Source organism: Melospiza georgiana, chromosome 5 (assembly GCF_028018845.1).
Source record: "Melospiza georgiana isolate bMelGeo1 chromosome 5, bMelGeo1.pri, whole genome shotgun sequence".
Lineage (NCBI taxonomy): Eukaryota > Metazoa > Chordata > Aves > Passeriformes > Passerellidae > Melospiza > Melospiza georgiana.
Window position 1 is genome coordinate 48,430,185 of NC_080434.1, and position 18,258 is coordinate 48,448,442.

General features: G+C 35.3%; 1 protein-coding gene across 9 annotated transcripts in view; it reads left to right on the top strand.

The window, feature by feature from the left end:
* The window catches only part of FRYL (FRY like transcription coactivator), a 163,509-nt gene that overhangs the window by 126,233 nt on the left and 19,018 nt on the right, over positions 1 to 18,258 (top strand). For all 9 annotated transcript variants that reach the window (XM_058025353.1, XM_058025356.1, XM_058025352.1 and 6 more), the window contains 11 exons: positions 515 to 1,122; positions 1,709 to 1,806; positions 2,780 to 2,950; positions 3,885 to 4,025; positions 6,101 to 6,298; positions 7,501 to 7,662; positions 7,950 to 8,024; positions 9,099 to 9,275; positions 11,916 to 12,119; positions 12,966 to 13,136; positions 17,051 to 17,304. In XM_058025353.1, the coding sequence (XP_057881336.1) occupies positions 515 to 1,122; positions 1,709 to 1,806; positions 2,780 to 2,950; positions 3,885 to 4,025; positions 6,101 to 6,298; positions 7,501 to 7,662; positions 7,950 to 8,024; positions 9,099 to 9,275; positions 11,916 to 12,119; positions 12,966 to 13,136; positions 17,051 to 17,304 (2,259 nt within the window). The remainder of the gene's footprint in view (positions 1 to 514; positions 1,123 to 1,708; positions 1,807 to 2,779; positions 2,951 to 3,884; positions 4,026 to 6,100; positions 6,299 to 7,500; positions 7,663 to 7,949; positions 8,025 to 9,098; positions 9,276 to 11,915; positions 12,120 to 12,965; positions 13,137 to 17,050; positions 17,305 to 18,258) is intronic.

Here is an 18,258-nt window from a genome sequence, read left to right on the forward strand (position 1 = left end):
CTTTCTTTCTTTCTTCTTTCTTTCTTTTCTTTCTTTCTTTCTTTCTTTCTTCTTTCTTTCTCTCTCTCTCTTCTCTTCTCTCTTTCTCTCTCTTTCTCTCTCTCTCTCTCTTCTCTCTTCTTTCTCTTCTCTCTCTCTTTCTCTCTTTCTCTCTTTCTCTCTTTCTCTCTTCTCTCTCTCTTTCTCTCTCTCTTTCTCTCTCTCTTTCTCTCTCTCTTTCTTTCTCTCTTTCTCTCTTTCTCTCTTTCTCTCTTTCTCTCTTTCTCTCTTTCTCTCTTTCTCTCTTTCTCTCTTTCTCTCTTTCTCTCTTTCTCTCTTTCTCTCTTTCTCTCTTTCTCTCTTTCTCTCTTTCTCTCTTTCTCTCTTTCTCTCTCTCTTTCTCTCTTTCTTTCTTTCTTTCTCTCTTTCCTCTCTCTCTTTCCTCCTCCCCTCCTTCCCTTTTTCATTGTTATTAAAATTCTTTGTTATTAAAATATTTGGCATGTAACAATATGTAATACTGATTTTATTTTAGAACCTCATACCATGATTCTGTAATGGGAAACAAGTATGCAGCTAATAGGAAAAGCACTGGACAGATAAATCTAAGCACAAGTCCCATGAATAGTGGCAGTTGTTTGGGATACTACAGCAACACAAGGAGTAATTCCTTGAGACTGAATTTAATCAGCGAGCGGAGAGGTGACCGGCGACGGAGCAACACACTGGATATAATGGATGGAAGGATAAATCATGGTGGAAGTTTGGCAAGGACTAGAAGCCTTTCCTCCCTGAGAGAGGGAGGGATGTATGATGTGCAGCCCACTACTGACCCTGTCAACTTGATGGCCACCATATTTTGGATTGCAGCTTCGTTGCTGGAGTCAGATTATGAGTATGAATACCTGCTGGCTCTCAAGCTACTCAACAAGCTTCTTATTCACATGCCTCTGGATAAATCAGAGAGTCGGGAAAAGATAGAAGAGGTGCAGAATAAACTGAAATGGAATAACTTTCCAGGCCTTCAGCAGCTTTTCCTGAAAGGCTTTACTTCAGCCTCAACACAAGAAATGACAGTTCATCTTCTCAGTAAACTCATCACAATTTCCCGGCATGCTTTGGTGGATCCTTCTCAGTTAGCAGGTACCTTTAGTAAATATGTGATAAAAATCTATCTTTTCATTGAATGAAGTAGAGTCAAAATCAGTAGTAATTGTGCTTTTGCCTTAAAGAAACACTCCTGTTAAATGCTTTCTGCAGCTGTCTGTATTACACTGCTAAATAGTGGGAATACATTACAGACTATGGTTATCTCATGAGCAAGATTTCATGTAAACTTTATGTATTGACTGTTGTTTGCAAGTGAGTTTTAAGAGCTGTGTATTTTTTTTTCATTATCTTATGCTAACTAGCTCAAATAGCCCTGTTTACACATTTTTAGAAACAATGTGACATAGTGCCTAAAACTATCCAGTTTCATGGTGGTTTTGATTAATTGGTCCAGTGATGATTTTATTTTCATAATGCATTTTTATACCTAACACAGACATATCTATATACATTGTTTATACATACATGCTTAGGTAAATATATGTGTGTATATAATTTATATATCTCTGTGAAAGTATGTGTCATGCTGTCAGAATTTTAAATACTGGCTAGCTTCACATTAAATTAAGTCATTAAAAACCTTAAGGACTCCTATAACTCTGTTTATGTATGTGTTTAGGATTTCCCCTAAACATCTTGTGCCTACTTCCTCATCTGATACAACATTTTGATAACCCAACTCAGTTTTGTAAAGAAACAGCTGACAGGATAGCAAAGGTATGTAACATGATGCTTGGAGAAGTATCCAGGAGGATATATGTACCAGCACTGTTTCTCTATTTTTTGGGGTCCCTTTTGTAATACTTCAATGTGATTCTAATAGTAATATACACATAACTATAACAGGCCATATTTTAAAGATGTGATCCTGTCAAATTTATATACCTGGACCTTGTATCAACCCCTGAGTTTGTTTCTATAGTTTATTGTGTAAAATTTAGATTTCAAGAACAAATTTTCTTACCAATGCTATCAATTACTTTTTCTTACTTGTCTGATTTTTCTACTTGTAATTTTGAATGTCAACCTAATCATATTTTAAGCATGCTTCCTAATTTTCCTATAAGAAGAAAGTGCTTCTTACTGATAGAGAAGAAAAGGTTGTATGTTCTTTCTTTTACTTGTACACAGTAAAATACACCTTGAAATATTTCTGAACTGTAGTGGCTATTAAAGAGGAACGTGGTGCACAGCAGCTGTTAGCCAGGATGGTGTTGCACTGGCCTGGCAGAGTCTTTCTTTTAAGGAAGAATGTGGAAAGGGGAATAGGAAAGAGCTGTGTGGCACAGGAGCTGCAGGCATACACCTCTGGCTGCTCAGGCTGTGACACATGAACCGCTAAACCACTGATGCTGTGCACAGGCTGACTCAGAGTATGTGCCTGATGCAAGTGCACAAATCACTGCTGCCCTTAAATACTTGTATTACCTGAGTGAGGGATATTGGTTGATCATACCAAGTGTATAAATAAATAAACTTGGAACATGGATGCCACAGGACCAAAATTCAACAGAAACTGTAGGTCAGGCTTGTGTGATTGGTTTGATTTCACTTACTAGAAAATAACTGAAGTGAAATCTTAGTAATTAAATTTTAGAGTGAAATTTGGGAGAAGTGCATAATGACTCAGGAATGCTTGGATTTAAAAAAAATTACTTCTGATATAATTAAATATGGTTTTGCTTTTCAGGTTTGTGCAGAGGAGAAGTCACCAACTCTTGCAAATCTGGCTCATATGATGAGTTTATACAGTACACACAGTTATTCCAGAGACTGTTCTAACTGGATTAATGTAGTGTGTAGATACTTGCATGACTCTTTCTCAGATGCCACATTTAACCTCATAACTTACCTTGCAGAGGTAAGGTTTTACTGGAAGTATCTCATGTTGACAATTCATTGCCAATTACTATTTTCTCATTATTCTGAATATCAGGGGGAATACAGCATATCTTCTCTAACAGGAAAATATTACTAAAATGTTCTAGGATGTAGAAAAGGTGCCATTTTGGAATGCAGTAATTTATAAGTACCTTGAAATTAGAATCCCTCTAATCACAGATCTCCTTTTATCGGAATGGTGTTTGGTATTAGATGTTTATATTCTATACTACATGAATGTACACTGTCCTGGCTTTAGCAAAATAAGCTTAATTTAAAATTTTAAGAGACCTTCTTTAGTCAGGTACACACGTCTTTATCACAACTTTAAAAATTAATTGCAAAGTTCATTTATAAGTAGTGCATAATGTAGAAAAAGATAATTTAAATTATAAACATCAGTATATTATTCTGCTGGCCATTCATACAGGAAAGCTGTTAAGTACTTTGTATGAAAAGCTTATAGAGCTTGTCCTTGAAGTGTATCACTTCAAACTGATGGAGGCATTTAAAAAAATTTGTTCATTCTTACAAATGACTTTATATATATTTTTTTGTAAAACTGCATTTACTGACCTTCCTTAAGGTGTTGCTGTAATTGTTTTTCATACAGTTTTAAGACTTTAAATTACTATGAACTTTTATTTAGTGAAAAGTGTTTTACTATTAGGTACTTTCAATATGTGCTAAAAATATGTCAAAATTCAGGGAAAAAATGAATTAGGACAAAAACCATTGTGCTGTTGTATTACTGGTTTTTAGTGCTAAAGCAAAAAGTTTGAAAAACAAGAAGTGGTACATTTAAGTTTCTTGAAGGGAAAAATAAATGTGTGTAGAAGTTAGCTGTATTTTAATGTTTGCTTTCACTTTTTGCTACCCTAATTAAATTTTGTATTTTAAAAACCTTCTTTTAGCTGTTAGAGAAAGGCTTATCCAGTATGCAACAGTCCTTGCTGCAGATCATTTACAGTCTTCTGAGTCATATTGACCTATCCACAGCTCCAGTGAAGCAGTTTAATTTGGAAATCATAAAAGTTATTGGTAAATATGTTCAGGTAGGTACTCTGAAGAACTGTAAAAGCCTGTCTGCTCTTTATCAAAATGGTATCAAAATTACACTTGAATTTTGGGGGTCATTTATTTCAGATATAAATAAGATGCTTGTGGTCAGATTCCATAGGGGTTTTTTTCCTATGTACTTAATCCACCAAATTTTGTATTTGTCCGATGTGGTTTGGATCTGGTGGCACATGTTATCTGGGTGAATGTGCATCTATGTACAGATGTAAGCAACTTGTCATATGTAGTTAGAGATGATGATCCTTCAGCTATTTAAACACAAGGAAATGTTTACTGCTAAGCTGGACAAATGTTTTATTTATGTGTATATGTTTTAAAAAGAAAATTTCACGGTTAAATGAATATTTAAATTACTCTCAGTAATGTATCTGTGAGGAACTTTAAGGTACACCTTAACAAAATTGAGTACATTTTTTATTAAAGAAAGTCCCCAAAAGATGAACCACAGTGTTTTGCCCAAGGTAATTTAAGCCTTTGTACTCGAAACACAAATTTACTGAAAATCTATTACACGGAAGAAAGTCTAGCATCTTACTGAAAGATTTTATAAAAATGCCTGAAGTATAAAACCATTTCAGTGCACAACATTCTCTTCTTTTTTGTCTGAATTCCATTATTGGTGAATGTATTTCAGTCAAATGGTTTCATCATAATTACCAGGAAAGTCGTGTTCCCTGGACGTTTTGTTATTGATGGATATGTACTTTAGATACTGTGCTCCTGTCAGAGTGCATTAGGCACAATGAAATGATTAGCATTAGCTGTAGTTTCTATGGCCTGGTGGCTTCTTGCTTCACCTCTAACCCCTCTCTGAGCAAGCTTGCTCTGAAGCAAGCCCACGGTACCATGGAATGTAATCTTAGATGTAAGCTATCAAAAGATGGTGCTAGCAAAAAAACATTCCAGAGGAGTCTTAATATAATTTTGATAAAATAAAATGTGTTACTGTAAATGACAAAAGGAAATATCATAAATTATCATGTCTTGTTTTAATTTTCTACTAAGCTTTGGGTCTTTTCAGTCCTCTGCAGTGACAATGGCTGTAAATAAATCTGAGTTGCTACAGGACAGTTCCAGTTTGAGACTCCTTTTTTTTATGCTTATGATACGTAGAAATGGAGGAGATTAGTGAAGACTCTCATTATCTGCTAAGAAGCATAAAACATATACTACTTAGAGAACTGAAAGGGGTGTTTACTTATTTTAATGCAATAAAATAATATTTTGACAAATATGGCCTCCTAATTAAAAAAAAAAAAAAAAGCAGACATCATGCTAATTTCAAAAATTGGGAGATTTAAATTTCAGGCAGAATCCTTGCATTTCTGGGAGTGTAAATCTTAATCCTTGCACAAAGCTGCTTTTATTTTGTCTCTTCTGATTCTTCACAGTGTGTGTAATTGAAACCACTGAATTATTTACATTGCCTTAATCATTTTTAAGTTCCCTTAACTCTGCTTCTGCCTCTTATATTCTCACACTTTTTCTATAGCATTTTTTAAGCACTCCATTGGTTTGATACTAATAACTTTGTAAATGTTTTCACTTCTTAAATAAAATCTTTTGTATTTCCTCAGGTATTTCAAGAAATAGTTTTGCTTGTTTCAAATTGCGTTTACTCTCTCCATAACTGTAAAATAATTGAAGATGGCCAGAGGTGGAATTGTTAATTTGAGTACTGTCAGTTACTGTAGTTAAGTGATAGTTCAATACTCTCAGTTTCTGTCTCCTGGGTCACAAAGGGCAGTTTCAGACAATGGTAAAAAACATGATGTAACTACAGAGATGGAGGGACATGGACTGAGGTCTGGTTGTTGCTGGCCCGGTGAGCTGGAGCTAAGCCTGCTTGGCTGGACCTCACCATGCTCCATGGGATGGCCATTGCTTTCCTGGCTCTTCAGGGTCTGAGGTTTCCCACCTGTGCTAGCCCCTTCAGCCATGGGTAATACATCAGAGGCTTTGGGTTGGGGATTCTTAAAAAATGCTACTGTACATAAAAATTGCTGTCTTGGTTGAAGGGATTGTTGTGATTTGTGTATGTTCTCTTCAGAGTCCATATTGGAAGGAAGCCCTTAATATTTTGAAACTGGTGGTGTCTCGATCAGCAAGCCTTGTTGTGCCTAATGATATTCCAAAGTCTTATGGAGGTGACATAGGCTCTCCAGAAATCTCTTTCACGAAAATTTTTAATAATGTCTCCAAGGAGCTACCTGGGAAGACCTTAGATTTTCATTTTGATATATCAGAGGTAATTATTATATTTAGATGACAGTGCACTTATGACTTGCTGTTACAAACTCATGTGTTATTTTTTGTTAGACTTCTGCATTTATATGTTTTTGAATAAGTACAGTTTTTAAGAATGGCAGAGATTGAAGTTTTATGTACTTGTAAATGAGAGTGATACTACAAGATAAATTTCAAATTCTTTTATGATGTTTGTTTGCCTTTTCCCCCTTTTGAATATTTGCAGATTGAATTACTGAAAGTCAGTAATGTTATTCTCAAGGGTATCTCATCTGTGTCAGAGAGCAGACAATGCAGCTGGCTGCTGCTTGCAGCTGAACACACCAGGCTTTCAACAAATGAAGGGATGTGCATTCAAGGGCTGGGAGGATTAAATCCCTGTACTGCAGTTTTGGCATGAATTTAGGGAAGGGGGAGGAAATTTAGAGGAGGCGATAGGATACAAAATGTAGGAAATTCAGTGTAAGAGGGATACAGTTGGAGAAAAACCTCCTGTGGCTAAAAATATCACCCTTACCACCAATGATACTCCTACATCTGAAAAGGGGAGCAGGGCCAAGTGACTGCAGTGTAATGTAGAGACATGAAAATTGTAGAAACTTTAGAAGTGATCAGGAGTAAGAGCCCTCGGTTGAAGCTAACCCTAGATAATGATAGGAGATATAGATGTCATAGGAACATTACATAAATTGGCAAGTACATTCACTACTGAAGTTTCAGGGCATGTGGATAATTGAAAGATAAGATAAATTCCCACAGAGTTCATTGGGTTAGCATTTGCTGTCAAAAGAGTTGAATTTGATCAGTTTTTTCAAAGTGTGTGTGTGTTTGTGAAGTTTCTGGTCTGCGAAAACAATTTGTTCATGTCAGGGAATGATTCTACAGAGAAGCTTTGCATCTTTTAAATCTAAAACACATTTGATTTTAAAGTGTGTTTAAAAATATAATTGGATTGTCGCATAAAATGTGCATAATTCAAAGCCACACAAGTGGACAGAATGGCCCTTGCTGCATAGGGTACATGGATTCAGCTTTGTATTTCCCAGTGAACTAAGGCTCTGTGGATTTGACATGGGTTTTACAGAATGCTTACAAACAGACCAACCCTCCTACAATTCATATAATGCTAAATTCTTAAGTCAAATATGTGGTCTTTATTAATATAGATTTGAATTTTAATAAATTGTTTGTTGTCTTTGCTAGACTCCAATTATTGGGAATAAATATGGTGATCAACACAGTGCAGCTGGTAGAAATGGGAAGCCAAAAGTCATTGCTGTGACCCGGAGCACTTCTTCAACTTCATCAGGCTCCAATTCAAATGCACTGGTTCCTGTCAGCTGGAAGAGACCACAGCCATCTCAGGTATATTGTGCCTCAAACACTTCATGCATATATTAGAGACAGTGTTGTGAATGTATTAAAAAAATGCATTGAAGTGTTATTTGAAGTCTGCATTGTGTCATAGCAAAACAGTAAATTAATGCAGCATAAATTAAAAGCTGATACTGGTGAAAAGTAAAAAAAATTTAAGATTGTTTTTAGAAGATGTCAATATGCAATATGACTAGTTGAATATGCAAAATTGTCTGTTTTTACCTGGACCTCGAGGAGCTGCTGTGCTATGTGATTTTCTTTGGTATATTTTTCAGAGAAGGACTAGGGAGAAGTTAATGAATGTTCTTTCTCTGTGTGGTCCAGATTCTGGTCTTCCCAAGAATCCTTCGGTAAGTGGTGGTGGTGGTTTGTTTTGGTTTTTGAACTCAACTAGCAGAATACTATTGCATTTTTAGTTGGTGAAGTTATGAACAGTGGATTTGGACAAGCTAGTTTTGGTTCAGCAGTTCACAAATCCAATGGAAAGATTAAAAAGAAGAATCAAAAGTAATGGATTACTATTAGTCCTCAAGGACTCCAGTTGTCTTGGCTAGAAAAGAGAATTGAACTAGATCTCCCCTGTTCTGACTACCTCTCTACCTAGTCCATTACAGATGCTCTTGAGCAAAGGAGTAGCAGTAGCTGAGGACTGCAAGGGTGTTGATGCTGTATTGAAAATATCATAGAATCCATTGAAAATAACCAATGGGCCATATACCTTGAAACATGGTTATTTATAGGAACAGTAGTCTTAATTGTTGATTAAAAATAGGTTGATGGTTTTACTTCTTTATAAAGAACCCCACTGGCCTACTATGCTTGATGGTGGTGATGACATTGACAACTTTTAAAACAAAGTGGATAGCCTACCTTGGTTATCATCTGGAACATAGTTTTTTTATTGTGGCATAACAGTTCTTACCTGAGAAAAATATTGGTGGGAGAAGCTAAAATAAATAAAAATAGGTGCCTGAAAGCTGGAACTGTACATATTAAAAAACAGTGTATGGAAATAAACAGAATATTGTCATTTGTGAAGGCCACAGTAGTAGCTCAGTATTGGATCCCTTTTAATGGTGTACAGTCCTTCCACAGAAGTTTGTAGGTGTGGTCTGTGTCATGTGGCTGATTATTATGATGGATTCTTTTGTTCTTAAATTTGACTGATATTGTGGTTATGAAAATGAAGTTTAGGTGATATGTTTTTCTCTCTTTTTATATATTTGTAACATTAAGGAGAGAACAGTAAAACTAATTTCAAGATGTAGTTTAAAATCCAATTAGTCTTAAAGCAAAGTGTTACCAGTACAAGGGTAGACACGCTGCCTGCCACTAATTCCACTAAACGGCAGGAAGCAGGATAGCTGACTTTTGGAGTTACAGAAATTGGAAGTTTTTACTTCTGTTTTTACCTATATCTGCAGGTTGTGTTTTCTTCTAATGAAGACTTGGAAGTTGGAGATCAACAAACTAGTCTAATTTCAGCAACAGAAGAAGTGATTCAAGAGGAGGAAGTGGCTGTAGAAGACAATACCAGTGAACAACAATTTGGAGTTTTTAAAGACTTTGACTTTTTAGATGTTGAATTGGAAGATGCAGAGGTGAGACCTTGGGGTTTCTTCTGTGTATTTCCATTTGAGAGCATTTTAAAAATAAGGTTGTGTTGGTGCACTTCCAAGGAATTGGCAGCCCTACTAGCTAATCCAATTCAGAAAAATTTATGACATGGTGGAGTTTAGATAGAGAAACCTGGGCCGAAAACTTTGCAGGGTTAAGTTGTTGCAAATTGTTGGCTGGTTTTGGAGGAAAGAGTTGAGGTTTTTTTGGAGGGATTTAAGTGACTTTACCTGAAAGTGAAGTCATATGACAGTGTAAGCCAATGTCAGCATGAGCACCTGGGTACCATGCAGGAGAAAACTTAATTATGGAACAGTGTGTTAAGAAAATGGCATAATTATTGTTTCTGATATGTTTCTGGATTTTGAGAACTTGATGAAAGGCTTTCAAAGTAACAAACTGTATGATACACTATCTCATTATATATGATTGACTTGCTCTCTATAATTGCTTGCTTTGACTTTTACATTATATCTGGTATATTGCAGTTCTTGTATTTCCTCTACTTCTCCTGTCAAAAAGAGAGAGGGAAGGTAAAACAAAATTAAGTATTTAGAAATAGTGAAGATTCTGTTAACAACTGTTACTTGTTTCAGATCAATAAAATGCTTCAGACCAGAATTTCCTGAAGCTTAAAAGTATGACTATAAAAGGACTGGGAAGGAAAAAGTAGAATGTTCTGTAGTTTCTTGCAGTGGTTTTGTTACAGTCTATGCAAACTATTGAAATAGTAATGGATATCCTTGCTGGTCATGAGTCCACAAGTTACTAAGAATATCTACCTATTATCTAAACCTCTTTACAGGGTTTCCCCCTAATTCTTTAGTTTTATCTTGCTTTCCTCTTGCTTCCTGTGTATTGCTTAACTTGAGCCAGAATTTGCACCTTCTAGGAAAAGTACAGGCTCATTATGGTCTATTGCATAGATGTAACCACACACTATTCAGACACCATTTCCTGTATTGAATAAAAGTTCAGAATTGAGTCTCAGTAGTATTTAAACTTTATTTTAACACTAGACAGAACTTGACAGATAGGATAGCAGAAGCTGAATACTTTACCAAATGAAGTTAACCTTTAACTTCACTTTCTGTGCTATTTTAATGGCAGGTCATAATTAAGAAAAGACAGTTTCTTCTTCATTACTTGCCTGTATGCAGCATGTAGTGCTGTAGTAAATAAAAAAAAAAAAAAACAAAAAACAAAAAACACTAATATGATAGCACAGATTTAGGGTGTTATATATAAATCATGCACTTGGTATAAGAGCTGTGGCTTATTTTTTCACCAAAAATATAGCATGTTCTTTATTGCTATTAATTAAATGCCAGCAGTATGAACTGGGGCTTTTACATTAACATCTGAGTAATATCCAGATTAAACCTAAATGCTTCAGCCCACAGTAGTAGTACATTGTTGTACTTGAAATTATTTTGCTTTGCAATAACTTTTCATCCTCTTTTGAGGAAAAGAAATCACCAAGAGAGAAAGGGATTGCAAAATGTTTAGTTTGCATGTTTGATGAGTCATGGTGATTTCTTAAGTCACCACACAAGATGCTCATAAGGCAGTTTTGGAGCCGTGTTTGGGGCTAGATGTGGTGTTACAGTAACTTTAGACGGGTGAAGTGAACATCACCAGGTTTTCCATATCACTTAGCTGAATTGTTAAAGGTTGATGAAGTGCTTGAGAAAATCAAAGCTCATTATTATACTTGTGAATTGAAATAACAGTGTTTTTAAGATATGGATGCCACTTAGTATGATGGATATTTGAAACTCAAATATCTCAGCTTGAAAATGCACAAGCATGGATCCAGGGTATTGGTATTCAGGGTGCACTTCATAAAACTGACACTAAGTAGCTGGTAAATCAGTTAGGGACAACATCATCTTTTCTACACCCTGTATATAATTATTGTTAATAGTGTTTTGTCACTTGGATGTGGTCAGTATAGATTCATGTGTGTTAGTTAAAGAACTTCATCAATGTTTGTTGGAACAGTTGCTTTACATGTTATGCTAGAGAAAATGTATCATAAGCATGCTGATTTTAGTGTTTTGTCGTCAGTTTGTTGTTTTTTTTTTTTTAATCTCATTAGAAAGAGACATTATTTTAAATACTAGCTTTTTGATTAAGCTTTTTTCCAGAGCTTGAATCAGTCTTTTACTGTTGGCAAATCCTATGTAATAAAACATTTTTCCCTGGCTCTAGAGTATCTTTAAGTGTTTGTCCTCGTTCTTTCTAATTATATGTGTTTTCCTTTTTGCTAACCAGGAGCTGCAGGTAAGTTGCAGCCTGGTGCCCTGGCTTGTTCATCTGTTGTTGTCTGTGATGTGTTTGTACTTTCTAGTCAGATTATAAAATCAATACTGATGTAGTTTTAGATTACATATTGAGTTACTTTCCAAGAAGATATTCAAAATATTTCTACTTCCTTTACCATATATTTTATTTACAAGCATTTACCAAGGTACTTAAAATTTTAATAAAACTAAAGGGCTGATTGAAACTCTGTTCATGATGCATTCAGTACTCATATTTTCTCTGTCTCATTTGTGTATTAAGTTAAAATTATGTTGAAACTCGTTCATACCAGATGTGTGCACGCTTTTCTATTCCAGGGTGAAAGCATGGACAACTTCAACTGGGGCGTTCGCAGGCGCTCTCTTGACAGCATTGACAAAGGAGACACACCGTCCCTTCAGGAGTGCCAGTACTCTGGTAGCACACCCAGCTTGAACTTGACCAACCAGGAGGATACTGATGAGTCTTCAGAAGAAGAAGCAGCACTGACTGCAAGTCAGATACTGTCTCGTTCACAGATGGTAGGTTATTTTTCTGTGGAAGAAATCCGAGAACTTAAGCTTTCCCTAGCACATTTCATGAATAAGTGTGGCTCACAATTCAGCCTAAGTGACATAGTAAAGGAACGGAGTTAATGTGGCTAAGCTTCTTTTTCACAACAGCATCAATGAAGGAAAAAAGTTACTTTATGACATTGATGGTACATAATTTATAATTTTAGAATGCTCTTAATTGTTTAGTGTCTTTACACTTAAATTTTTTAAATATAAGCGCAAAATTGCATCTATTATATATAAAGTGTGTGTCTTTGTGGATTTCTACATCAAAAAACCACTCCAAACGCTAAATAAGATTAAGAGCATTAAGTGGTCATATGGAGGTCTAAGCATAGAAATTGCTAAATTAATTATGGATTTTGAAACCTGTGTACATATAACTTAGGAAAATCAAGAATGCTGGCCACTCAAAAGTCTCTCTGCATTACATAAATGAAATTAAGAAAAAGTTGACTTGATGGGGAGCAGCTTGATGTGCATGTTGCTTTTGGGACTTTAGGCAAAGTTTGTATTAATGTTGGTCCCAACAAAATGCTCTGCTTTTCGAGCAATTCAGTCTAGCAAAAAGAACTTCTAAAACAAGAAAGAAAATAATTTTCCTTGAAGGAAAAACTTCTTTTCAAAGTGAAATGTTGCAGAAATGCATGTGATGCTTTGTAATAGTTCTAGTGTAAAGCTGTGAAATCCATCATATGTGAATATATTCAGATAGCTAATAATACTGAAACAACCTATTTCAGAACTAATGTATTCTTTACCTGAAATTTGTGTTTCCTTTGAAGAATTTTGTTTCTTTCTTTTCTGTCTTAGTTAATCAGTGATTCTGCCATGGATGAAACAGTGTCAGATCATGCTGGTTTATCACTTCAGTCTCAAGATTCCACTAGCAGTGTGGGAACAGAAGAGGTGCTTCAAATCAGAACTGAGACCCCAAGTTTGGAGGCTTCTTCTCTAGATAACTCTAGCAACCAGCTGCCTGAGGTGGGGAGAAATGTGGGCTGGTGCATGGCTGATTTGAGCTCCTTCTAGTTTTAGTAGCAACTTTGGCTTTCTTTTCAACTGAATTTTCGTCTGTTACACTGATTAGTTGATTTGCTTTTAATATTTCTAACCTGTTGGCATGTTCTTACAAAATGTTCCCTCAGCATGGAGATTTCTTGGATGGACTGAGGGAACTCGCCACAGGTTAAAAATATTCTTGAAGGGCTGATCATGATCATTTCATGGTGCAGAATGAAACAGGCTAATATTCAAAATGCTTTTACTTGATATGGTTGAAATTCTTCTTGAGCGACATTTTCTTTCCAATACTTTTTTATTTTTCTTCCCCTGTCCCCCCCTTTTTTTGTTTTGCTTTCTTTGGGTTGTGATTGGTGCTATATGGGAATAAAACCTCAGGCCAGCTGTGTTAGCAGTTGGTTCCATTAAATAATCCTTTAGTAAGGACTACAGATGCTAGTGGTATACTTTTTTGGAAAGGCCCATGTGGACTGAGACAGATTTCAACCTAATGGCCGCCTGCAAATCTGTGAGTACTTCAGTTTATTGTGTTTTCAAATGTTTGAATAATTTAAAATTTAAAAAGACACCCCTAATTTAAAACAAACTCTCATCTGCTACAATTTTTCTCTAAATGGCTTGGTTTAGGTGGACTTCTTATCTCTTCATTTAAAATTATTTAGGCTACTAGCAATCTTATTTTTATTTGCATAGTGTTAGCCAATCCTATCTTTAGCTATGCATGAAATTTTATTGAGTATTCCAGAAAATTAAGCCATTCCTATGTTTACTTGACTAACCAGTGATTGCACTGTTGACACTTAAGAATGAGTCTTCAGCCAGCCTGGTTCAAACAATTTACTGACTAGTTCAAGTTTCTAAGGGCTCTAGTTTATCTGTTTGCTACTAGAAAAATTGCTCTTACTAAGAGGCAGACCACAGATGTAGCTAATATTTAATGAAGAAAACAGTAACAAAAGAGTCTAATAAAGGGAGCATGACTGATTTCCTGTAATAAAACCCTCAGCTTTTACAGGTGTAACATTGTGATGCTCATAAAATGCTTTCCCCCACATCTTTTCCTATTTTCCCATTATGATTATCTATGTGCTTTTTAAAAAAAGTGTTTCATTACACTGCTGTTGATAAATTGTCTCAGCTGTTGCAGAGCACCTGTGCTTAGATTGTCAAACAAGTTGTTATCACTTCTTGTGCTCCTCTACAACATCCATTTCTCATACAAAAGAATTTTGTTTGAGGAAGAACACCTCATCTGGGTGAACTTTTTGCACACAGAATAGATACTTTATGTTAAGATTTCAGAAGCAAGAAGCAATATATAAGCTGGAATTTTATAGAATTAAATTCACCATAAAAAACTTTTGTCTTCTCCCTTGGTGGGCCGTGGTACATCCTCAGCTGTAACTAATTTTTACATTTTCATAGTTATTTCTGAGACTGCCCTTAGTATTCATTGGTCTTCTGCAGCTCCCTTTATAAAATCACTATACTGCTATAATTCAGGTGAAAATATTCACACAAAAAAGCACCATTGTAATTTTAAAATACGGAAAACATTTAAACTGGGCTGTAAAATAATCCTGTGACTAGGCAGCATTCAGAACGAATTGCTGTATATCAAAAAGTTACTGCAGGTGTATACAAATGCATTCACTAGATATGATGTGTTCAGGTTTATTTTGTGCTTGTTAGAATATGAGAATTGGACAACTATACAGGTTTCTTCAAGCAAAATTCAAACACTCACAGTTATTGCTCTACAAGACTTAGATATCTGGTTGGATTTTGTTGCCCAAAAAGTGAGCTGGCCTTATGCCTCTTACCAGAATGAGCTCGAAAATATGCACATGATTGACTCATCTTGAAATATTTATGATGCCAGTAAAATGGATTTTATTCTGAATATTTATACTGAACAACTTGTAGCATAGGGCAGTTGTTTTTTCCTGTGCTCCTGTACTTTATTATAAAGCTCTCTCAGCACAAGCATTTCATTGTATGCCACCTGTCAGTTATCAAAATGTTTTTAATATAAATAAGTATATATCAAAGTTATCTAAGACAATATGGGAAAAATTGAAGCCATTATTCATAAACAGGAGTGTGCTGGTTAGATGAATTGAGTTCCTTGTTTCCCTATGTCTCATAGGGATGCTGTATTTAAATTAATTGTTCACTTAAATGCATTTGGCTGATTCCCAGAAAATGCAAAAAACGTGTTTCACATTCCAGTTAAGAATTTACTGTCCATCTGAGAAGAATAATTTTGTTCACAAATATGTTTTACAGGCTAATGCATATGAAAGTTTCTGACTGAAATGATTCTCTGCTTTACTCACTTGCACTGTAGATTTGTGAGGGAGTAGTTTAGTAGAAGTAATTTTCCCAAGGTTCTGTGGCATTGGTAACCATATAACTATATAAATCAGCTGTTTAAGATACTTAAGGAATATTCGTACTGGGAGTAATGTCCAATGACACACTGAAAATGAAATCAGGAGTCATGGCACTATGAAGATTTAAACTTGGCAATAAATTTATTTTTAATAAGTGTATTTTCAAAAAGTGCATCTCTCATGTGTATATTTACCAGTCATGATCAGTGCAATTCTGTTTCCTGTGTTAGCACCTGTAACAGAAATGGACCATTGGTTCAACCCAAAGTATTTTGTTGAGGTTTTGTAAAAGTGTTCTGCATTCCCATGTGCCTCAGCTGCTTGGTAGGACAAAATGACTCTTCTGTGAAAAAAAATTCCAGATTTTACTTTAACAAAAGAGGCATAAGTGAAGTCACTAGCTGTGTCAAATGTCAGCAGTGTCACATTGAGGAGTACCATAGTCAAAGTGAGATTTGGTAAGGATCACTGTGAAAGAAAATTATGTTTAAAGCTGAATTTTCCTTTCTAATATGTATATAGTTATTTAATGTCTAAGAGGATCTGTCTCAACTGCTGAAAACCATGAAATGATGTGTATGCTTAGAGGCTGTCCAAAGGTTCCTTGACCAGTTTTGGATATGCCAGTAGAGAAAGACCAGTATACTAAGAATGAAAATATGTGGTAATTTGTGTCTTTAGGAAATAGCAAGTGTTATTTTTATTCCACAGAGAAATCCAATATAAAGGTTTCAAATTAATTCATCATAAATTAACTGAATCTTAATTCATCTGTTCAATATAGTGATTTAATGAATATAATAATGCTAATGGAGGAGGAGAGAAAGGGTTGTTTCAATATTACCTACATGAATTTAATTATCCTCTCTCTGTAATTGCCTGTTAATGAAAGCCTGCATTTAGAGATTCAGGGTAAAACCCTTAAAAGATGCCCATATTAGTAGAAATGGCAAAATAATAAAAACAATGGAATGTCCCTTTTCTCCTGTTTATCTATTACACTGTTGCTTATTAGTTATGCTTTAGAAATTTATTAAAATGGAGAGTGGAAAGGAGAAAAAGTGTTCTGGTACTTTCTGCTCCAGACTCCAGAGGCAAGCATGAGGCAGTCATTTTGATGCTCACCTAGAAAAGTAAAACATGAAAGTCTTGGGTTTGTTTGATCTCACTAAGTTTGAGGCTGTTTGCATATTTTTCTATCAGTATTCTCTAACAGACTTAATTAAATGTATTTGAGAAATTGTATTTGCTCTACATAAGTCACATTCTAGCATATTAATGTTTATCAGAAGTTATAAACATTACAAATAGACTGCCTGTCTTTGCCCCACTAAAACTGTGTGTACAAGCCAAAGACCTGAATAGTTAAAGTAAATATTTGTAAATAATCTTTCATAACTGTTAGTTTACCATAATAGAAACTGCTAAGAATACACAGGCCCTGACAGTAACACTAATGAAAGGATGTGTGATTGACAGGAAGGCAGTTCAGCAGTGAGGGATGAACAGATTAGCACTGCTAGTGAAGACACTGGCTCGTACCTACTGCATGAGCAGCAAGAATGTCTGGTCTGTCACGAGTCTCTGGAGCTGGAAGAGACCCCAGAACTGGTAGAGGCAGCAGCTCCTGAAAGCTATTCTGAATCTGTCTGTGAAGAGGATGTCACTCTTGCTTTGAAAGAGCTAGATGAGAGATGTGAAGAAGAAGAAGCTGACTTCTCTGGTTTGTCTAGGTAAGATTAATACTGGTTATAAGTAACACAAATTACATGTTATCAGTGCATTATCAAACAGGCTTTTCTATGGTATGGAGATTTCCATTAATCCCAAAATACAAAAATATAAAATGATGGTTTGCATATCTGAAATGGTTGATCAGTATTGCCTGTTATAGCACCTAAACTCAGTATTTTTTTCAGCAATTGTTTCTGGTACAAGGAAAACAGTTGCTCAGGAAAATATGAGAATTCTCGAATAAAAGAAATTAGCACTTTTCTTCACCATCAGTAGGACAGAAATGTGAAAAATTAGCTGCAGACAGTTTAACAGAGAAAGGCTCTTGAACTGCTCTGACTTACAGCAGTACCCAATGACATGAAAAAAAACAGGAGAAAAAGTTGGGTTTTTTTAATCAAAGCTTCTGTAGCAGTCAGATCAGTTTGTCTTTGAATTTGCTCAAGGGTCATTTTATTATTAAGGTTCATAAATCTCCTGTATATATCTAAGATATTTTAAAGTAAAATAACATCTTTTTTTATTTAATAAGGAGAGCAAAAATAACTATTGAGAGGAAAAGTTAAAGTTAGTCCTAGCTGGTTGAATCACAGTTAAAGTGAAACTCTTAAGTCCCCTAGAAGTAATGGTCTAAGAAGGAAGGAAAAGGAATAAGAAACCCCAAACAAACAAATAAAACCCACAAACCAAAACAAACAAAATCCAAATTGATCATAGGCTTGTTCATATTTAAAATTGTTCAGAAGTTTAGATTGAATAATGGAGAAACTTGGTATGTAGGAACACAGACTTGACATCTTCTTCCAGAGAGATCTCTTAAGGAGGCTTTTTCAGAAAAGAGGACAACAGGAGACACAAAAGAAGTTGGTTGAGGTTTTACTGGGAAGGACAGAAACTTGTTTCTTGTGATCCCATACTTGACCTACTGCATGTGCTTTGTGAGAATTCAAGGC